At 36.9% G+C, this 24,553-nt stretch overlaps 1 protein-coding gene across 1 annotated transcript; it reads left to right on the top strand.

The window, feature by feature from the left end:
* The first annotated feature begins 9,222 nt into the window (after positions 1 to 9,222).
* On the top strand, positions 9,223 to 11,458 carry LOC125075701. The gene is made up of 4 exons (XM_047687413.1): positions 9,223 to 9,590; positions 9,854 to 9,882; positions 9,921 to 10,132; positions 11,302 to 11,458. The coding sequence occupies exons 1-4, from the start codon at positions 9,271 to 9,273 to the stop codon at positions 11,434 to 11,436; spliced, it is 696 nt and encodes a 231-aa protein (XP_047543369.1). The 5' UTR covers positions 9,223 to 9,270; the 3' UTR covers positions 11,437 to 11,458.
* The last annotated feature ends 13,095 nt before the right edge of the window (positions 11,459 to 24,553 follow it).

Here is a 24,553-nt window from a genome sequence, read left to right on the forward strand (position 1 = left end):
GAATAGCAACTCCTTGTAAATCGGTACGATATTGGTTTCCTTTCATTGATTAGGGAATTTTCCAGTTTTTAGAGACATATTAAATATTAAAGTTAAGGGAATTGATAGTTTCTGTGCATTACTCTGGAATAATATAGGAGAAATATTGTCCGGTCCAGAACCTTTTTTTATATCAAGCTTTTTGAGTGCGTCACTAACCTGCTTTTGAGAAATTGTAATAGAATGTAGTGTATTATTAATTTTGCAGTCTCTTGTAATATTTTTGGTTGAGTCATTATTTTTAACATAGACGCTAGAAAAATGTAAAGCAAAAAAGTTACATATCTCTTCCCAGCAATCGGAGGTTCGGACACCATTAGACATTACGGCGGGAATTTTATTATTTCCACCCCTTTTAATTTTTAAATAATTCCAGAAGTAATTGGGGTTTGAGATTAGTTTACATTCCAAGAATGAAATATATGAGTTGAAACAACTCAGAGTCATCTTAACACAACGTTTTTTAAGTATTTTATTTATTTATTTATTTATTTAAGATTCACCAGTGGTAAATACATCAACACGTACAAAGGTATACAATTTTAATACAACTTAAAACTAAATGCATTACCTATTAAGGTGAATACCACTTGCAAAGATAAAGTTGGAGATGACAAACTTACAAATAATTAATTGTTAGTAAATTAAGGTTAAAAATGACAAGAATTAACAATAATAGTAAAATAATAACATATAAAATATAAACAAAATAAATTAGTTCGCTGACAATTTTGACAATATTTTTTTGTGAAACTTGTTTGATGAGTCTCCAAAAGGGTCTAAAACAGCACTGTGCTCATTCAAAATTTTACACAAGCGAACAGGAGCGAGATACAGGTGAATTGCTTCCTAAAACAGTTTTGCGGAAAGGTCTTACTAATGGTGTTATTGGTTTACGTGGAAATCTAATGGGAACATTCAATTTAATGTTGTCTTAGATTTTCGCGGTTATTACACATTGAAATAAAACTAGTTTTTAACGGATTTAATCGCGTATATTAATTATTTTAACATCCCGACGTTTCGAGCACTTTGCAGTGTTCGTGGTCACGGGCAGTCTGCCCGTGACCACGAACACTGCAAATGTTTAAAATAAAAACTAGTTTTATTTTAAACATTCAATTTAATTTTTGATATAAAAAACGAGTTATCATAGTTGTTGTTAAGTGTTTTATATAGAAATTTTCAATCCAACAAATCCCTCCGATCACTTAGTGAAATAATTTTGAAAAATTCCAATCTGTTTTTGTAAGAAGGAAGCATTTTCCCTTTACCTAACGAGAAAGTAAGATGATAAAGAAAACGTTTCTGTATCCTCTCAAGTCTTAGGCAGTGTGTTGCATAATGTGGCCTCCAAACAACGCTTCCGTATTCCAGTATACTCCTGACACTAAGCTATTAAATAAAACAATTTTTGTTCTAGGTTTTCGAAATAATCTTCCATTTCTTATTACAAAACCCAACATTTTCGAGGCACGGCTAATTACACCATCAATATGAGGTATAAAAGTTAGTTTTTTGTCGAAGATTACTCCTAGGTCTGAAATTCTGTCCACAGATTTAATAGGGGCACCAGCTATGTAATAATTCGTTTGAAATTCTTTTAAACTCCTGGTGAATGATATCCATGAACATTTTACTGAATTAAGTCTCATGCCGTTATCATTACACTAATGGTATAATCTTGTCAGATCATCTTGTAAAAGAACAGTGTCATTTGGTTCTTCAATTCTTTTTAGAAGTTTGACGTCGTCAGCATACAGAAATGGTGTAGAATATTTAAAACAATTAGGCAGATCGTTTATGAATATATTGAAGAGCAGTGGACCCAGGTGTGACCCTTGTGGGACTCCAGATTTTACATCGCATTCAACCGATTCATAACCGCCTGCAACAACATAAAAATGTCTTTCTGTGAGATATGATGCTAGAAATCTCAGTAAAGATCCGACAATACCATAATTGGACAACTTCAAGACTAGTACTGAACATGGAACCAGGTCAAATGCTTTACTTAAGTCTGTGTAGATAACATCCACTCTCTTGTTCCTATCAACAGATTCAAATAAGATTTCGGAGTAATTTACTAGATTTGTGCATGTAGATCTACCGGCTATGAAGCCATGCTGGTGGGCACTAAGAAAACATCTAACATGACTGTAAATATATGGATATATTAGAGTCTCCAACACCTTACCAAAGATGGAAAGGATTGAAATAGGCCTATAGTTTTTTACATAATTTTTTTCCCACTTTTGAAAATAGGGACTACTTTCGCAGTTTTCCACTTAGAAGGAAATATTCCGGTGACTAATGCTTTGTTGAAAATAATTGTTAGTGGTACAGCAAGACTTTGGGCACAGTTTATAATAAAATTAGGCGGAATATTGTCAGATCCAGCACCCTTATTCATATCTAAATTCTTTAATTTATTAATGACTTCGGATTCATCAAGCTGGATCAAAGGTAGACTATTATTGCAACTGACTGTAGCATCCATGGTTCGCAGTATTTTGTCAATGTCGTACTTGCTCTCATTTTCTTCATACAGCGAAGAGAACTGTGATGCAAAAAGGTTACAAATTGCTAAGCCATCAGACGCTACAGTTTCATCATTTTTCATTAATGTTGGATAGGTGTTAACATTTTTATCGTGTTTGCTTTTCATATATGACCAGAAAAAAATACTGTTGGATGTAATCTTTTCTTCTGCAAAGTTAAGATAAGAATTATAACACTCAATAGATAGTCTATCGCATCGTTTTTCTAAGAGCGTAAGTGACAAACCATCCATAGCATTTTTGTATTTTTTAAATTTCAATCTTAGTTTTTCCTTTTCTCTTATTCTCTTTATTAGAGTTTTGTTGAACCAAGGTGGATATTTTAATGATTTTGTTTTTTTGAAATTCGGCGTATAAAGATCTATAGAATTATATATCTTCGTATATAGGTAATATAACAAAAGCAGGTTCATCCAACGGGTTCCGATACTTTTTGAATCTTAATCTTATTTTATTTTTTTCATTTAGCGCCTTAATTAATGCTTTTGATAACCAATGAGGATATTTTACATTTCTGATTCTAGATTTAGGAACAAAATCATCTATGACTTTGTAAATAACGGAATAAAAAGCTTTTAACATGTCATCAACGTCGGAACAGCAAGAAAATATTTTTGACCAGTTTATGTTATCCAGTGCCTTCCCTATTTTTTCATAATTTTTTAATTTCAATTTTGTAAATAATAAATCCAAAATCAATGGAGGGTGGTGAGTGTCAGTTTTAGCTAAGACGTCTCGAGGAGTACGGACATTAAATATGTTAGTTAGATAGAATTAGATAGGCGGTAGGTTGAAATATCAACAACAAAAATTTTTGCTCTTACTTCAGTTCTCTCGCCTCGGACTATGCCGCTTTCAAAGATGTAATCTGGAAGTCCCTTAGTATGCTTCGTCAGCAATTACAGCTGCTCTCGGTGGGTTTTGATATGCAGGAAGCTCGTTCCCGCAGCAGAGTGCTGCTTTTTCACGGTCTGCCGGAGAGTACTGACGAGCAAGTGGAGAGCAAGATTCAATCCGTGTTGCACAATCAATTAAAGCTGACTAGTATTGATTCTTCACAGCTGGATATCTGCCATCGTCTTGGCACAAAGAAGGAAAAACCAAGACCAATACTGGTTCGTTTTATTGCCACAAAGCACAGAAATCTTGTTTGGAACTCTAAAACATCTCTAAAAGGGTCTGGAGTTACTATATCGGAATTTTTGACTAAGCCCAGGCAAGAATTATTCGTTGCTGCTCGGAAACATTTCGGTTTGAAAAATTGCTGGACATCTGACGGAGTAATCATTGTGGCGCTTCCAGATAAAAGCCGTAAAAAGATCCTTACATCGGCTGAATTAAAGGATCTTTGCGAAAAGTTTCCTCAAGTTTCCAGTGCGCCGGACCAGAAGACAAGATCTCGGCGGGTTAAAGTTACTACAAAGTAAAGGTTTCTCATATATTTCTATAATTGCTGTCTGCCATTCATTACGTCACCCGTGTCTATGTATTTGTGTCCGTGTAGATGGTTTTTTGCTGCCAATTAATAATATGTTACTCTTATTTTTTCTTATTTACGAGTCGGTAGTCTAAAAATTCGTCAATTTCTTTAAACAGTATAATTTAACCTTAAAGACAAGAGACTTGAACAACAGTCAAAACACTGACGTGTGACAACTGACATTGACACGCTTGACAGCAGATTAGCGTTCGGATATTCTGTTTAAAAATGTTTATCTTTGTGGTGAATAAGCAGCTATGTTTCTTTTTCTTTGTATTTTAAATTTTAAACAGATATTTATCTAATTTCTATATTTTGTAGCTGCTATTTAGAATTTCAAAATATTTGTGTCATCTAAGTTATTTTCTTTTATTTATTATTGTGCTTGTATAATTGTAGATAGGTAGCATAGATATAGACTTTTTTTTTTGTTTCTCTTTTTGTTATGTATTTATTAAGCCAGGGACAAATAAGGGAGATTATTTGTTGTGCTTGTGATTAGTAGTATTTTTATTTCGTTTAATTGTTTTTGTTATTTCTTTTATTTAGATTAAGGTATATATATTTATATATTAATATTTATTTTATATCTATATGTCTGACTTAAGTGATGCTTGTATAAATGATGATTTCTTTTCATGCTCCTCTGATGATTTCCGTAGTGTTTCTGGCCATAATCAATCTTTTGATAGTGAAGGCTTGACGGTTGATTCACAATTAAATTCTATTTTTTCCTGCAATTCTAATTGTCTTAATTTTGTACATATAAATGCGCAAAGCATTCCGGCACATTACTCTGATTTTCTCGCATCATTTAGCAACGTGCAGGTCGACGGTATCCTTGTTTCTGAGTCTTGGTTAAAACCTTCTCTTCCTTCGACTCTTTACACTTTACCGGATTTCACTCTAATTCGTAATGACAGAGTTTCTCAGAGAGGGGGAGGTGTTTGCATTTTCTTACGAAATAATATACCCTTTCGGATAATACAACAATCCTCAAACCTTTCCCCTAACATCCTTGAATACCTCTTCATAGAAATTTCTTCCCATCACACTAAACTCCTTTTAGGGGTCCTCTATTGTCCTTCCATAAATATTAATTATTTTAACACCTTTGAAGACCTTCTTGAGAAACTATCACCTTCTTATGAACATGTGATCATAATGCGTGATCTTAACACTTGTCTCGTGAAAAATGATCACAGAGCGACAAATCTAAAATCTATCGTGTCTTCTTTTAATTTTACTATTCTTCCTCTCTCAGAAACTCATTTTTCACCTAATTGTACTCCGTCTTCTTGATGTCGTTATTGTCTCCAACCCTCACAGTGTGTCAGCTCATGGTCAGCTGACAGCTCCTTTCTCCTTTCATGATTTACTCTTCGTTAGCTATAAACTCTCCTTCTCAAAGCGCAAGACTAAAACAATTCTAAGACGCAATATGAAAAATATAAATATTGCAAATTTATGTTATGACGCCAATGACATTGACTGGAGTAACGTCTATGCGTTTACGAATGTTGACGATAAGGTGGCCTATTTTAATGAATCATTAACAAAGCTGTATGACAAGCACGCTCCAATTAGGAAAATTAAGGTAAAACATCTACCTGCACCTTGGCTCACTCAAACTATTAAAAATATTATGGCAAAACGTGACAAAGCCAAGAGAGTCTCTAAAAGGAATCCTACTGACCTTAATATTGCGACGTACAAAAAATTGCGAAATCTCTGCAATAGGATGTGTAGAGATGCTAAACGCCGTTTCATCCACTCCTCCATCGATAAACTGTCTACTTCACAAATGTGGAGATTTTTTAAATCTTTAGGCGTGGGTAATCCCTCAAAATCTTCTCAACATTCATTTGATCTGAATTCTCTAAATAAACATTTTTGTACTCCCCCTTTAACAATTTCAGCCTCTACGAAGGCTGAAACATTGTTAAAGATGGCGAACGCCATCACGCCTGATTGTATTCCTTTTAATTTTCATACAGTCACAGAGAGCGAAGTCAAGAGAAGCATCCTATCTATCACTTCCAAGGCGGTTGGTAATGACAACATTAGTATGTTATTACCTGTTCTTGACTCTTTAAACCCTGTTATTACCCACATTATAAACTTTTCCTTTGAATCCAATACCTTTCCAACAGTTTGGAAGTTAGCACATGTGATTCCTTTACCCAAATTATGAAATCCCTCTTCATTTTCACAATTTCGTCCCATCTCTATTTTGCCTATCCTATCAAAAATCCTTGAAGACGTTGTACATAAGCAACTGTCAGAATTCCTAACACATAATCATCTCCTTAGTCCTTTTCAATCCGGTTTCCGTTCCGGTCACAGTAGTTCCACCGCACTGCTTAAAGTCACTGAAGACATTCGCTTCGCTATGGACAAAAGAGAGTTTACTATTCTTATTTTGCTCGATTTTAGCAATGCCTTTAATTCAGTCGACTTTGATGTATTGCTTGGTATCCTTCGCTCACTTAACTTTGCTCAGCCTGTGATTGATTGGTTCCAATCTTATCTTCGTGGTCGTCGGCAGATGGTAAAGTCTGATGAGGCTTCCTCGGACTGGGCTGATCTCTCTGCTGGCGTTCCGCAAGGCGGCGTACTTTCTCCTCTTCTGTTTTCAATCTTCATTAATGAAATTACCAAAGTTATTTCTTCTCACTACCATCTCTATGCAGACGATTTACAGCTTTATAGACACTCCACCTTATCAAATCTGTGTTCGACCATACATGATATCAATCATGATCTTGTTGAAATTAAGAACTGGGCTACATCCTTTGGGCTTCTTGTTAATCCCTTGAAGTCGAAGGCAATGATAATAGGTACCAGACAGTTATGTAGCAAAATTAATTGGGACATTGTACCATCAATTGTCTATGATGGAACTCAAATTGCATATAGCGACCAAGCTACTAATCTGGGGTTAGTCATAGATTGCAATTTATCATGGAGAGCTCAGGTTAACGAAGTCAGTAAACGTGTCCATTTCTCTCTGCATTCTCTAAAACGTTTGCAGAATTTCCTTCCTTTTAAAACAAAAATATTACTTGCACAATCCCTTCTTCTTCCCATCCTGGACTACGCTGATATTTGCTATCTTGATGCGAATGAAGAGCTACTTGACAAACTAGATAGACTTCAAAATTTGTGCATTCGTTTCATTTACGGTCTGCGCAAATTTGATCACATTTCTCAATTTCGACGTCAGTTAAAGTGGCTTCCTATCCGACTTCGCCGGAGCTTGCACATATTATCGCTTCTTTTTAATATATTAAACCATGGTAGCCCTGATTACCTACATGAGCGTTTTCTGTTTTGTCCTGCTCGTGAAAGACCAGTACGCGCATGTGTGGCGTCGAAAACTCTTGAGGTACCATTTTTTAATACTACTTCCTATGGTAACTCGTTTTCCGTTGTTGCCGCTCGCCTATGGAACTCTCTTCCAGATAATATTTTCCATAATAATGTTACGATAAAATCGTTTAAAATCAGAGTTAAGCAACACTTTCTTGCCACTTACATTTAATTTATTTTATATGTATGTATATATATTTTTTTGTATCTATGTAAGTTGAATGTATATATATATTATAGATAATGGTATATATTAATGTATATATTTGTATTTAGTGTGTAATATATTCATTTATCGTTAAGTCTACTTGAATTCTATAATATAAAACTAATTGATATTGTACCTACACCATAAATATGTATTACAAATAATCTCCACTAAATTCAGGGTTTCTGGAAGAGATCTCTTGTTAGAGATAAGTTATCCCTTTGTACACATTTTTCATTTATATAATTTTCTGTATACTCTGTTTGTACATAAATAAATAAATAAATAGCACAAGATCAATAATCTTGCCATTAGAATTCCTCAAATTATTGTACGGACACAAATTGTTTGATGCAAGAAATTCACACAACGTTCTTTCAAAATTGTTATTTACATGCATTGGTGTAGAAATAAATTAACCATTATTGTCGAACCAGTTTATAGAACTAATATTAAAATCACCCAATATAACGTAATTTTTATTTTGTTCGAGTAATTTGCTTGCACTATCAACAAAATGGGACAATAGATTAATATTTATCGGCGGCGGCAAATAAACGGCACATATGTAAAACGTTTCACCGGAGCCACCTACCGATGGAGTAACATTTATCTATATATCCTTAAACTTAAACTCTCATAGTCAAACAATCGCCGTGACTTGTATTTTTTGGAAAGAGCAACTAATACGCCACCACCCTCAGTTTTGTTATTAAATCTAGTTATTGTTCTATCTCGCCTATACACTTCGTAACGATCATCAAATATCTCTGAATCAAGAACACTTATATTAAGCCATGTTTCCGTGAAAACAATAACGTCATAATCACAACATGAAATTTTCCAATAAACATCTTTAAGTTTTGTTTTTAAACCCCTTACATTTTAGTAATATACACTTAATTGATCGAAGTTTACTTTATATAAACTAATACAGTTAATGAGTGTTATCAATTAATACTTCCGGTCCTACATATACGGCTAGTTCGGGTACATCTTGATGATTATTTATAAGTATAGATTAAAACTTTTGTTCAACAATTTAATTAGTAATTTCATAATCAAATAAATAGGTGATTCATATTTGTTTATACTTGGAACATTTTATTATATATTATTCTATTTATTAATGGCGCCTTCAGCTTCCGGCGCAATTAATAAATAGTGCTTATTGTTATTTATATTTTCTCAAATTATGTCGATTAATCAATGCTATAATAATTTTGTTTTATTATGTATAATGTAAGGATTAAGCTACTAGAATCTCATTTTACTAATCTGGCTAGGTTATCTGCTGCTTATCAATTTCCGGTGTAATATATTAATCTTTAATATTTAATGTTACATAATCCTGTATTATTAAATAATATTTGTCCGTAAATAATCATTAGAATAATTAAGATAAACAATGTTTAATATTATCTTTTAAGTTTGCGAATTTAGTATTAAATTAGGTCAAGATATTTTTGTATAAATACCGCCAGTTTAAATATATCGGGGATTCGTATTTTAACCGTGGTAATGAGCATTACAAGTGTTTTCTAATATAACGTATCGTCATTTTCGCCGCCACCCTGGTAACCCACCTTCTATACTTCAGAAGTGGGATAATGTCTGGCCCATATATCGACGGACTTGGTACGAAGAAAAGGAGACGCTGCGAGAACGCTGTACTCGACAGTGACGAATCATCAAGTTTTTTTTCTTCATCCGATGACGAAGAGATCTTGGAGAAACAAAGGCGATATAAGAAGCGGCGTGTCACCCAAACCGATGCGGAGGTTATTCCAACGTTCCGACCGGATGAAAAATCTAGCAACGTCAAGGGATGGTTGCATAAGATCGACCAATTGGGCGACGTGTACGGATGGGACAACAAAGATCGACAGTTCATCATGCAGATACGTCTTCGAGGGTCGGCTAGAGACTGGTATAACGATCTGGATGACTATGATCTCACATGGATGGAGTGGAAGGACGCTTTAGAGACCGCGTTCCCACGTTCTACTGACTTTGTGGATCTACTTGAATCTATGCTTGCTAGAAAGAAAACGAATACGGAAACTATGACAAAATATTTCCACGACAAGGTTTCCTTATTAAAAAAAATGCAATATCATTGGCGAGTCTGCGATTTCGTGCATAATTCGCGGTCTACCCATGGAAATAAGAGCCAACGCGAAAGCTTTCCAATGCAGTACACCACAGCAACTATACTACGGGTATTTGTCGTCATTGGAAAACTACAGACAAATTGAAGCCAGCCATCCGCGACCAACTACCACGTGGCGAAGAGCGGGCGCCGTTGCTACAATTGCAAGAGGGAGTGATTTTCAACCGAAGAAATGTTACGCCTGCCGAAGAGAAGGTCATGAAGCAAAGGACTGCAAGGTGCCACGCTGCGAGGTGTGCCATCGCCCGGGTCACACGTCTGCCAGCTGCTGGCATGCGGCCAGCTCTTCACATCAAAAAGTAAGTGATGTTTTATTTACAACATATACATAGATTTGTATAAAAAGGTAGTGGCAATTAATAGTTGTAGTCTCATCGCATACATAGATACGGGCAGCAAATTAAATATTCTCACTATGGCATATGCTGATAAGCTAAAATTAAAAATTCAGCCGTCCGTTGTTACAATGAGAGGTTTTGGAGGTGCACATTCGACCTCTTTGGGAACATCCCACGTGGATGTTCACATAGACAATGTTGTTCTAAGTGGATTCGTAGAATTAACCAATTACGATATAGGTGATATAGATTTTAATAATCGGACAACCAATGATAAATCTACCTAATATCAGTTTAATTATATCACAAAATTCTGTTAAATTTATTGGTAGTAGTGATACTTTTAATAGTACTCTTAGTGATATAAAACTATGTGATACAGACTTTATAACAAAATTTCCAGTGTATTTGAGACACAGTTGTATAATACCACAACAAAGTGCTGCTTTGGTGCAAGTTTATCTCGATACTAATAGTAATGAAACATATCTTGTGAGTTCTGTATATGTTGAGTTAGGCTGTATATCCTATGTAATTTTAGGGGGACTTGTAAGGTCGAAAGATTGCTATAAAACAAAACTTGTGCAGAACAAATATTGTATTGAGAAAAATAAATTGTTATACAAAATATTTATCCATTCTTTCTATCAATTATCCGATAAAAAAAAAAAGAAATCGAACTACTTTAGGATAGAGGTTGTATAAATTACATTAAATTAGAGCTGTGTGATGTAGGATAAATTAAAGCTGTGTGATGTAGAACAAATAAAAGCTGTGTGATGTAGGATAAATTGAAGCTGTGTGATGTAGAACAAATAAAAGCTGTGTGATGTAGGACAAATAAAAGCTGTGTGATGTAGGATAAATTGAAGCTGTGTGATGTAGAACAAATAAAAGCTGTGTGATGTAGAACAAATAAAAGCTGTGTGATGGAGGATAAATAAAAGCTGTGTGATATAGGATAAATAAAAACTGTGTATGAGCTAAGACAAACGAAGACTGTGTGAAGGAGGACGAATAAAAGTTGTGTTATCTAGGATAAATAAAAGTTCTTATCTAGGATAAATAAAGTTGTATACTTAAATTAGATAATACAAGATTTAATTACGGCTTAGACATGTCAACTTCAGGTGCCGTACAGCAGCGACAAACCAGGCGCCAATAGCAGCGCTGATCTCCGTGGGACACGGCATACACAGGATGGCCGAATGTTATCAATTAATACTTCCGGTCCTACATATACGGCTAGTTCGGGTACATCTTGATGATTATTTATAAGTATAGATTAAAACTTTTGTTCAACAATTTAATTAGTAATTTCATAATCAAATAAATAGGTGATTCATATTTGTTTATACTTGGAACATTTTATTATATATTATTCTATTTATTAATGGCGCCTTCAGCTTCCGGCGCAATTAATAAATAGTGCTTATTGTTATTTATATTTTCTCAAATTATGTCGATTAATCAATGCTATAATAATTTTGTTTTATTATGTATAATGTAAGGATTAAGCTACTAGAATCTCATTTTACTAATCTGGCTAGGTTATCTGCTGCTTATCAATTTCCGGTGTAATATATTAATCTTTAATATTTAATGTTACATAATCCTGTATTATTAAATAATATTTGTCCGTAAATAATCATTAGAATAATTAAGATAAACAATGTTTAATATTATCTTTTAAGTTTGCGAATTTAGTATTAAATTAGGTCAAGATATTTTTGTATAAATACCGCCAGTTTAAATATATCGGGGATTCGTATTTTAACCGTGGTAATGAGCATTACAAGTGTTTTCTAATATAACGTATCGTCATTTTCGCCGCCACCCTGGTAACCCACCTTCTATATGAGATAAAAAATAGATAGAAAAAAAATTAAAATGAATTAGTCTATTTTATCTAAGGATGCAATATATTTTATATATTTATAGTCTGAGTTATCGGATTTTCTCATAAATATCCTACCATTACGAATCCAAACGTATCTATATCCTTTTAGTTTTGCTTTCTGTCTCGCTAAAGCATGAAGTATCTTATTTTTCGGTGACAGGTGCTCTACTATGTAAACATTCACTTTAGCCCCCCCTATCCCCCCCCTATCCCAAGAAGTTCTGTATTCAGTTTTTGTTCAGGGTTATTTTTATTATATTTTATTGCGGCAGCTAAAAAGGTGTCTCGAGTTCTAGGACTATTAAATTGAACAACAATCGATTTTGGTCTAGAAGTCTTAGGGTTTTGCTTAGCAATATGTGTGACGTTATGTATGTTACTTTCATTCAAATTGCAAGATATTACTTTACTTAACTTAATTACAGTATTTATAAGATTTTCATTTTTATACTCTGGCAGACACTGAATTTCGACGTTGCATCCTCTTGTTTGTTGCTCCATTATACTTAAGCGTGTATCGAGATCCTGAACTGTTGATTTAAGTTGCTCGTTTTCTTTATACAGCTTATCCACAAGATTAAATTTTGAATTAATTTCAGATTTAATTTCTTCGTATTGATCATTAATGAATTTCATAGATTCCTTGACGCAGCAAATTTCATCCATAATCGATTTTAATTCATTTTTAATAGATTTTCGTATTGTTTCATTAAAATGTTTTATTAGGTCTTGAATTTCATTTTTGACAATACTTCGTATTTCTTCTTGTGTAACAGGTACTATAGACATATCTGAAACATCGGCCATTGTAGTTTTCTCTTTTTTACGGAGAGTGATATTGATTTGATCTGGCTGTTTATAATTTATTTTCCTTGATCTAACCGGCGTGTCATCAGCATTACCTCTTTTGGGTTTACATTCCGGGCATAGCCAGATAGTGTCTATCCCAATAACTTCTTCTTCCTTTTTACATGCTACACAGTATGCATGATAATTTTTATGACACGATGAGTATCTTAAAAACTTTTCATTAAATTTAATATGTTGCGTACACCCACCACACTTGCTTAATGAACTTGATGCCATTTGAAAAAAAAAGTGAAAAATCAGTAATTATTTTGATTTTTTTCTTTTTTATTAATCTTAACACGGTAATAAATGCTCTTATAGTAACAGTCGGCAACCCACAGTAAGCAATGCTCCGGCCACAGTTTTTAGTCATCATCATCATCAGCATTGACGAATTTTTAGTCAGAGCATGCGCCGTCGACAACGACCTTGATGTTCCGATCTGCTAAAAACTGGTAATCCAATTGCATAATTTCCCGGAAAGCCCATAGGAAGGAACTTCGAAAGAAGCGCTTTGTGCCACACGCGATCGAAGGCCTTCGCTATGTCCAGACTGGCTGCTAATGCCTCCCCCTTGCTCTCAACTGCTTCCGCCCATCTATGACGTGGTAGAGCCAAGCTACACCAACACCAGTAGCTCAAAAGGGCTCGAACCGGGCAATTACCACGCTCTCACAGAATACCGTCGTGAAACAGCAGCATATTAATGCTTAGAGATAGAGAAGAGAGTTCCGGATGCCCATAAATGGGGATTGGTCTGGGTGGTTGTGCTATATTAGACAGCCGTTTGGGCTCGCAAGTTATCGATGCATTGGGTCACTTGTCCTGGAGGTCAGCGGGATCCGAAGAAACGGTGCTCCGCTAGCCGCCCGTGGTTTGTAGGGGGCCCAACTAACGTGCTAGCCCCACGTGAAAGGCTGCCCCACCGGCCACGCATAATCCCGGAGTTGCTCCATCGTGTCGGTTGGCGACCGGATGGAGAGGACCCGGTGGCGACTCCCGGGGGGGTTCGGGCGTCCCCGCGCTTTCCAAACAAGTTCCCTATAGATGTATTGTTCCTTGCGGGCTGCTTGGCTCCTGGTGTGGTACTTTTTCCCAACTTCTTTCCCCTTCCCCTATTCACTCTAACTATGAAAAGGACCAAAAAGAAAAGTAAGTTTAACCAGCGGTTGCACTTCCTCTCCTTTAAAGTGCATTTCTCTAATATCCGAGGATTGCACTCAAATCTCAATGATGTCCATCACCATCTCGAGACTGAGAGACCTGACTTACTCTTTCTAACGGAGACGCAGTGTTTAACCCCGTCCGATCTAGCATACCTGCACTATCCAGGGTATATCCTTGAGACCCAATTCCGTGCCCATGCAAGTGTGTGCGTATACATCAGGGACGTGATCTGCTGTCAGCGTCTTCGTAACTTGGAGGTTCCTGACCTTTCTGTTTTATGGGTTCATGTGAATACTGGCCTTGATCAAATAGTTTACGCCAGTGTCTGCCGTTCGCATAGCGGGGACCAGGAGACGACTAGGCTTTTTAACCATCTAAGTGAAGCTGCAGATTCGGTCCATCGACGCTTTCCATCTGCGCATTTGGTGTTTCTTGGGGACTTCAATGCACACCATAAAGAGTGGCTGTACCCGTATAGTGACACTGACCACGCTGGAAGAGAGATCTACAAATTTGCAATATCTTGTGGCCTCTCTCAGCTCGTCCACGAACCCACTCGTATTCCTGATGTCGTGGGCCACACTGCGTATTGCCTGGACCCTGTGCTGACAACCGACCCTAACAGATATTCGGTTTCTGTTTCATCATTACTCGGGACATCGGATCATTGTATGGTGAAATCTGTGTCGCACTACTCGCCTCTTGACACTAGTCCTAAAGGTACTAGGCGAGTGTGGCGATACAAGTCAGCAGATTGGGATGAGATGCGTCACTTTTTCGCCTCATATCCTTGGAGGCAGGTATGTTTTTCTTCTAGAGATCCATCGTGCTGCGCAGATGCTGTCTCGAGTGTGATTTATCAAGCTATGGAGTATTTTATTCCTTTTGCTGAAGTATCCCTTGAGACCAGAGCTCGCCCGTGGTTTAATGCTGAATGCCTCTTAACTGAAAAGCGTAAGCATGAAGCCTATTTGTCCTGGACTGACGCTCGTAAAAACAAAGCCTCGGATGTCCAGGCAAAGAAGAAAACATACAACGTAGCTACTAAATCCTGTAAAAAAGCGATAAGAAAAGCTCGTTTTGACCACATTGGCCGTATTGTGGGAAAGTTAGCTTCTTTTCCCTCAGGTAGCAAAGCTTTTTGGAGCCTCGCCAAGTCGGTTGAGAAAAACTTCTGTCGCTCTTCGTTGCCTCCTCTGCACAAAACGGATCCCTGGCCCACAGCGCTAAGGAGAAGGCAAATTTATTTGCCAACCTCTTCGCAGAGTATTCTCGTCTGGACAGCAACGGCAAGTGTCCACCTCAGTAACGGAGGTACCATTAGGCCCTAAAATGAGCGCCGTTAAAATCCACCAAAAAGAGGTACTTAAATGTTTGCTGAACCTGACCGACCTTGTTTCTGTTGCACATAAACGATCTTTTAAAACCTGGTATTATTAGCTATGCCGATGACAGCACAGTAATTGAGAGGTACGTGTCCAACTCGCGAGCTAGTCCAGAGGAAATACGGTCCTTGAGAGAGTCCATGATTGAATGGGTGAATGTGACATTGCAGTGAGTGTCCGATTGGGGTGACGCCAATCTTGTCCAGTTCAACCCTTCAAAAACACAGGCGTGTCTTTTCTCCGCGAAAAAGAGTAGCTTCGATTTAACACCCACTTTCGAAAGTGTATCGTTACCGATTACTAACCATCTAGGACTTCTAGGTATTACCATCACCTCTAACCTCAACTTTGGCCAACAAATTGAGTCTATGGCACAAGCGGCGTCCAAGAAATTATCAATTCTTTCAAAGGTTCGGCGGTACTTCAGCTCTGAACAGCTGTTTAATCTTTACACTGCCCAAGTTCGATCCCGCATGGAGTATTGCAGTCATCTATTGGACGGTGCAGCCAAATATCATCTGGAAGCTTTGGACTCAGTTGACCGAAGAGCCCGTAGGTTAATTAACAACGAAAAGCTCTCAAATAGCAGGCTACACACCCTTGAGCATCGTCGTCGAGTTGCCAGCTTATCGGTTTTTTATAGGATACACTTCGGAGAGTGCTCGAAGGCTCTTTTCAAACTGGTTGAACCATCTCCATTCCTGTATCGAACTACTAGGCGCAGGCAAAAGTTTCATTCATACGTTGGTAAGGTTAATATTGGTATAAGGTATAAGGTTGAGATTGGAGATCGAAATAAAACATGTTGGATGCTCAAATGGTACTGACTGACTGTGTATTTGTTGTTCTAATTTATACGTTACATACATGCTTGTACATAACACACTACACCTCCCATCGAGGGGGAAAAAATAGTACGAATAGTACACTTTTTTTTTTTTTTTACATATATAAATGGTTAACATATATGTATGTAAATATTAATTTGTTCACATTACAATTACGTATGCTATATATACGTATAATTAATGCAGGTTTACGATTACAATTGCATTATTATTATTATTTTACCACTATGAATGGAGAATGAAAAAAAAAACACATTAAGCTATAAAATGATTAGGTGCATATCCCATTTCAATACATTCATCGTGCAATAATAACAAGAAGATTCACTAATTCTAAATGTTTATTAACTTACATAGAGTTCTATCTTTATGTTATTCGTAATAAGGCTTAGTTCTATTCTTATGAATAACGTCTAATTTTCCATTAATTTCGATCTCTACATTCGGTGAAATATCTCTAATTACAGTGTAAGGTCCAGAATAAAGGTTTGATAATTTATTACCAGTTTCATTTTTAATGAGGATTTTATCATTAGGCTTGTACTTTATAGTATTTGTATAAGTATCATATTTTACTTTTCTTCTAAGCTTACTATTAATTAAATTCTTGCGCGCCTCTGTTTGCGATGCTTGCAAACTATATTTTAGTTCTAGAGGATAATTGTCATGATTATATAATGGTTCTACAGATTTTGTAAGGTTACTAGGTAAACAACATTTTTTTCCAAAAACTAGTTCCAACGGCGTAAACTGGGTAGAGGTGTGAACAGTCGTATTATATGCAAAACACCAAAACGACAGCCAATAACTCCACGTTTCGGGTTTTTGTTCTACATTAATTCTTAAATTTTTATGTGAATTTTCCAGTGAGCCAATACTTTGATGATGATACGCTGTGGAATTTAATTTAGAAAATTTTAAATGTTTACATACCTCTTTAAAATTGTCGGACATGAACTCCGTACCTCTGTCTGTTGCTATCTCTTTCGGGATTCCATACCTTAGAACAAAATCCGTTACAAAAGCTTGAGCTACTTCGTTTGATGATTTTGACGTCAGAGGCATCGCGCATACATATTTTGACAATTCGCATTGTAACGTGAGAATGTAAGTGTAATTATCATTATCCCTATCGAGTGAACCTACTAAGTCTAAAAACACCTTTTCAAACGCAGTATTTGCAGTAGAGGTGATTGTCATTCGTTCTTTCAATGTAATCGTATATTTTTCTTTTTGGCACTTAGGACATTTATTCACGAACTTGGCCACATCTTTTTCAATGCCTGGCCAAAAATAATATTTTTTAATATTATTTATCATTCTTCTAATGCCCGCGTGGCCACTCGTGGGCAATAGATGAAAATCGTTTAGTATTACTTTTCTATCGTCAATATTTTCTATACGCTCAACGTCTTTTAAAATACACAAGCGAGGGCCCTCCCACTTTTTATTATTTTTAATCTCGCTCACTAATTTCTCTACAAATATACTGTTACTTTTATTCTTTAATACGTATATTTCGTCGATCGACATTTTTTTACAAACGATACTCAACTCTCTCACAAATTCGGCTCGCGTAATTTGAGATTGAGAAGATGAGTTTATAAACAAATTAAGGTGAGCTTTATCATATGAAAAAATATTGTTGTCATAATAAATATTATTTTTTCTCCGTAATATATTTAAATTACGTTTATCTATCAATCGTAATTCTACGGCATTTTTGGGTTTAGTATAAGTTTCGACCACACATGGTTGATCAGGCCTAGTGTTGTCGGTTTCATTAATGTCAGCTTGAGACTTTGTGTCCATTCCATTCATATCGTTCATTCTTCGCTTCTGAGCACGCGTCATCACAAGTACACATTCATTCATCTCTTTCAATTCTTTTGAAGTCACAATCACACGAGATAATGCATCTGCAGCTGCATTCTCTTTGCCTTTCACATATTCAATTACATAGTCATATTCTTCTAGTACGAGTCTAAATTTTAGTAATCAAATAGATGGATCTTTCATATTAAATAAATAAATAAGGGGCTTATGATCCGTGGTAATTTTAAAGGTTCGGCCGTACAAATAAGGTCTAAAATGCTTTACTGCCCAAACAATTGCTAATAATTATTTTTCTATTGTAGGATATTGTCTCTCAGCCTTGTTAAGAGTCCTACTGGCAAAAGCGACAGGTCGTCCGTCTGAATTAGATAAAATAGCTCCTATCGCGTGACCCGACGCATCTGTTCGAACTATAAATTGATTTTTATCGGATAAATCGGGATATTGAAGAACTGGTGGGGACATAATACATTTTCTTAAAGTTTCAAATGATTCTTGACAATTTTTATTCCAGTTAAATTTTACATTTTTACGACATAATAAATTTAAAGGATACGCTATTTCTGCAAAGTTAGGTATACATTTTTCTATAATAATTTGCTAACGCTACAAATCTCCGAGTGTCGTCAACATTTTGAGGAACTGGATAATTGCTAATTATACTATTTTTTTCTGGATCTGGTAGAACTCCTTCGTTTGACACAATGTGCCCTAAATAAAGTAACTGTTTTTTAAGAAAATCGCACTTTAATGGATTTAATTTTAACTTAAATTTACGAATTCTTTCAAAGACTTCAATTAAATTTTTGTTATGGTCTTCTAAATTTCTACCCATAATTATAAGATCGTCAAGGTAACATAGACATTTATCATATGTGAGTCCTGCCATTGCCATGGTCATCATGCGAGAAAAAGAACTAGGGCTAGTTTTGAGTCCCATGGGCATTCTAGTCATTTGATATTGACCAGAACAAAATGCGGTGTACTGTCTACTGGACTTTTCTAGTTCTACATTATAAAATCCTTGATTTAAATCTAGATGAGAAAAATAAATGCACCCTGATAATAAGTCTAGAATTTCAGTTATATTTGGAAGAGGGAACTTATCCTCTACAATGCAGTTATTGAGTTTTCGGTAATCTATGACTAATCGCCATTTCTTTTTTCCATCTGAGCGTTTGGGTACCAAAAGGACCGGACTACTCCATTCACTATTGCATGGCTCTATAATACCTTCTTCAAGTAAATTACTAATTTGTTTATTAATTTCTCCCTTTTGTGAATGTGGAAGTCGATAAGGCTTGGAATATACTGGTGCTGTATTCGATTTTAACGTAATAGAATGCTTATACAATGAAGTTGTAGTTAATTTATCCCCTTGAATATAGAAAATATCGTTATATTTAGCACATATGGATAAGATACTACTTTTTTCCTCTTTATTTAAATGATCTAGTTGTAAAATAGACAATAATGTTCTTACTCTTTCTGAACTGCCTGAAGTTTTAGTAGAGTTTTCAAAAGAACAAACATCAAAATCACTAGCCGAAAAAATAACAGGTTTAAAGTCATCATATTTTATTTGTAAATCTTGTTCAGTAGTATTCAAGATACGTATAGGTATTTGTCCATCTCTAGGTTTAACAAGAGTACTAGCAATAAAAATTCCGTTTTGTATTTCAGATGCATTGACAACACATTCTTCAGTCATATTAGTGTAAATAAAATGTATGGACTCAGATCGCGCTGGTATATTTAACATGTTATTACCCACCTTTATAGGAATATCCATCTTAACACCTAGGTTCCATAATATTAAAGTTCAATATCGCGTCATATTTAACAAAAAAATCATGTCCCAGTATGCCACTAGCCTTACAAGGCAATGTATCAAATACATAGAATCGATGACTGAGAATTTGATTCCCTATCTTAAGATCTAGATAAACATATCCAATAGCGTTGATTTTGCCACCAAGACCGCTGACTACGAGATTCTCTTTATGGAGTGGAATGTTTTGATCAATTATTTGTTTATACTTTACGGAGGATATTGAAGCGCCAGTGTCGAGTAACAAGTTATATGAATGATTGTTAATTGAAGTTATTGTTATATGACAAGTATTATTGCAAGATAATATTAAATTTTTAGTCACGTAAAAATTCATCAGGGTTATCAAAATTAGGGTTTTTATTATCCGATTTTGTCAAAATATGCATGGTTTGCGGTTTACCAGATGTTTGGTTCCTGTTATAATAATGATTATTATTAAAAGACTTACCTCTATTGCTATGTGGTCTCGAAGTCCTTTGGAAATTACCTCGTCGCGACGCTTGTCCCGCGTTTCGTCCTCTCGGAGAATTTTGTGCCTGGTAATGAAAATTCATACCTCGTCCACGCCAATTTCCAGATTGTCCAGCATTAAAATTTCTACGACCTCTGTAATTATAATATTGATTGTAATTTTTGTAATTATTATGGCGCATAGTTAAAATATCTCCTATGGATTGAGCAGATGAAGAGTCCTCGTCCAGGGCGGCCTGTACCGCATCATTCAAGGACGAGTAGTTTCTAGCTGTGACAATAGTTCCGATACGACGATTTCTAAGTTCGTCGGCAAAAACTTAAATAGCTTGTTTCTCATTTCTGGGTTTTAAAACTTTATAATCAGATTCATTTCCGTCAGACTGAGAAATCGTTAAGTCCACAAACATATTTGTTATTTGCCTACCATACTCTTCAATTGAGAGGTTATTTTGCTTAAAATTGTTAAGCTTTGCCTGGATAGCGGGCGCTGACTTTTTAGGTAGTAAATTTGACCTTATAGCCTTAATTAAGCTATCGATACTATTATAATTACTTTCTAATTTTAATTTTGCATTTTGTGAAAGACGGTTTTTAAGTACAAAATGAATTATTTTTTTCTGGGAATCAGAATCGAGTTCTAGCGTGTAATATTCTATACTGTCAATAAGCTGTTTAACGCTGACCTCATCATCAGATGCGACTGGTAATAAATTCATAGCAATCTTAAGATCAAATTTAGCCATTGTTTCGTTTGTTTCTACTGAAGACGAACTACACAAATCTATAATTTTTTCATACAATTCGAAAAAATCGGAACTTATTCTTTCTATATGTAAACTTTCGTCAACTTTAAATTTATCAGACAATTTATTTAAATGTTCTAGAGTCAAATTAAATCTAGCAACTAAATTATCGGCCTCTTTAATCTTTCTTATAATTATTTCACCTTTTCTTCTACTTGGTCCAATTTTTACTAAATATGTTTTTATATTAAAAAGTTCATCATATATTTTTTTTAAATCCTCATACATTACTATTAATTTTTACCTGTAATAAACTACATTACAAATTGATTAGTACAATAATGCTATAGAGTATAATTCAAAATATCTTTTATACAAAGTGATCTCCGGAACAACCAGTCTCTTTCACATTTTGATAACTAGGTAATCACAGTCAGGCAGAGTCACTTGTACATGTATGAAAAGAAAATGTTTATTTGGTAATAAAGAAGTTACTTCACTCCCTTGGATTCCTGGTTTTCCATTTGATTTTTCCGATAGATGCACTCTTCACAAGTAGTCGTAGCACCACGTCGAGCTCTGGATTCGTTCATGGAACGCCGGAAAATATGTCTGCTTATTTGTTCACGCATCCACGTTTCATGACATCTCTTGTATGATTTATATAAAATGTAAAGGACGCCAAGAAAAACGATGCTGCATATTAATAAAAGAACGATGCTGATAGTAGATATATGTCACTTAATTTCTTCAACAGACGCTGTGTTTTGTGCTCCGTTCTGATTTATGAAAATATCTTCTTTTTCCACTTTAGACTGGCACATTATTAATTTGGTATGATGTATTTTAAATATTGAATTTCGTTTATTGTAGGTTCTAGAATATTCCACACTCGCTAAGAATATGATCCGCGAGGTTGAACCCGCAGGGTCGCCATATAAGGTTGAGTTTGGAAATCGAAATAAAACATGTTGGATGCTCAAATGATACTGACTGACTGTGTATTTGTTGTTCTAATTTATACGTTACATACATGCTTGTACATAACACACTACATTGACATACCCAAAATTCGAACCAAACGGTTTGACAACTCGTTTTTGGTGAGAGTCGCCAAAATTTGGAACGACCTGCCTGGGTCTATTTTTCCTGATGAGTTGAACTCTGGAACCTTTAAGAGTAGAGTGAACAGGTTTCTTTTGGATGGGCGTGTACCACCTTCGTCTTCATCTACACTTTCCATCAGGTGAGATGGAAGACAAACGCCTATCCCACTACAACTATAAAAAAAATAATCTATGAGTAAGGTAAACTAGAAGATCACCGGCTGAGCGACCCCGACGGAAACCGTACTAGCGGTCGCTAATCAGCTGGTACTCCTCTAGGTACCACAGGAGCTGGCAGTTTATAATGGACTCCATTACCTTGGAGAACAAGGAGGTGATGGCTATAGGCCTATAATTGGACGGGTCTGAGCGGTTGCCCTTTTTAGGGATCGGATGCAGTAAAGCAGTCTTCCAGGAGTTCGGGACGACGCCGAATGCATAGGATTGCCGGAAAAGACGCGTTAAGACCGGCGCCAACTCGGGAGCACAAGTCCGTAGGACGATTGGAGGGATTCCATCGGGTCCACTCGACTTATGAATATCCAAGGAAAGAAGTACTTTACGAACTGCACTTTGCCGGAATTTAACCTCCGGCATCGTGGTATCACACCGCGGGATTTGTTGGTGGTGACTTTCCTCGGTCATCCAGAGTCGAGTTCGCCGCGAAGAGAGAGCCTAAAAGATCAGCCTTCTCCTTCGCTGTATGGGTCAATGACTCACCGTCCTTGTGCAGAGATGGTAAGGAAGGCTGACAGAAATTCCCTAAGACAGCCTTGGCGAGAGACCAGAACGCACGTGTTCCTGAAGGGAGGCGCACCAGTCTCTCGCCAATTATGCTAATATACTCCGTCTTCGCCTTAGCGATCACGTTTTTGAACGACCTAGAGGCAGAGTTATATTCCTTTCTGAATGCGCTGATATTTACATCACGAGACACTGATGCGTTAGCCCAGTCTTGGTAGCGTTCCCATTTTTGGCGTGAAGCTGTTTTGCAGAAACGACCAAACCAGGGCAAAGCTGGGCTTGCCACCGATGGGGACCGCAGAATACGGAATGAATAGTTCCATACCCTGAAGTACCACATCGGCGACAGAGTTAGTAACAACGCTCGGATCATCCGGCGAGAAACAAACCTGCCCCCATGGGTAGGATGCAAAGAAGGACCGCATCCCATCCCAATCTGCTGACCTGTAGTGCCACACTCGGCGGCAGCCCACGAAACGAGGTCGTGAGTACCGAGCAACCGGCACTGTACTTCGGATGAGACAGTGGTCCGACGAGCCCAGAGGGGGATCGACGATAACCTGGTAGCCATCCGGATGGGAAGTCAGCAGAAGGTCCAACAGGGAAGGTGTATGATCCTCCACGTCTGGTATTCGCGTTGGCGAGGGGACTAGTTGTGTCAAATCATATGCTAAAGCGAAGTCGAGAACAGATCTACCCGCATGATCGGTAGTGCGCGATCCAAGCCATTCGGCATGGTGGGCATTAAAATCGCCAAGAATTACGATCTCTGCGGATGGGATCGGTTTCGGCATTACCGTGAGGGTGGTAGGGGTTGTCTTATGATGCCTGCTCCGCTTGCCCCAAACAGTGGCGAGCGCAAAATTGCCCCCCCCAGAATTCGGAGGGCAGCCTGGGCATCCCTTCTCAGGTTGTGTACGTCCTGAGCATGGATGCCCAGAGAGGGATTCTCCACCGCAGTCGCTGATGGTACTCTCCTGGAGTAATAAAACCAAATTCTGCACAACCATTATGTTTTGGGGAGGAGGGGGATCGGGCCTCCGGGACTCTCACATACCGGACGAAACGCAGTAGCAAAGCTACCACTTCACGTCGATTTTGAGTGAGAGAGTGGTACTTCCCCGGGCGTGCCGGCCCATTCGGCTGCAACCCGAAAGTATGCAGTGTGACACTACCACTAGGATGCAGTGTGGCACTACCACTAGGATACGAGGATTAACGGCAATTGGATGTGCCGGGAGTATAAAGGGAGTCCAAAACTATGTACCCCTGTTCCTCCTCCCCCCACCCCAAGGATGCTGCTGATGATACCTTCGCCGATGCAAACGTAGGCGAGGACGTGTCGGCAACACTGTTGCAGGAGATCCGTCTGCTACGAAAGGAAATGGCATTTGTTTCTCGAGATATGTCATTCCTTCGAGAAGAAGTGTCGCGGTTGAACTCGAACATGACGGAATTATAAGTCAGTAAGAAAATTAATAGTCGCTTGACTTCGG

Source organism: Vanessa atalanta, chromosome W, assembly GCF_905147765.1.
Source record: "Vanessa atalanta chromosome W, ilVanAtal1.2, whole genome shotgun sequence".
NCBI classification, from domain to species: Eukaryota; Metazoa; Arthropoda; class Insecta; order Lepidoptera; family Nymphalidae; genus Vanessa; species Vanessa atalanta.

Coding starts and splice junctions, on each gene's coding strand:
- LOC125075701 (XM_047687413.1), top strand. CDS start 9,271: ATGTCTGGCCCATATATCGACGGACTTGGTACGAAGAAAAGGAGACGC. Junction 9,883..9,920: donor CCACAGCAACTATACTACGG/GTATTTGTCGTC, acceptor GACAAATTGAAG/CCAGCCATCCGCGACCAACT. Junction 10,133..11,301: donor CCAGCTCTTCACATCAAAAA/GTAAGTGATGTT, acceptor TGTCAACTTCAG/GTGCCGTACAGCAGCGACAA.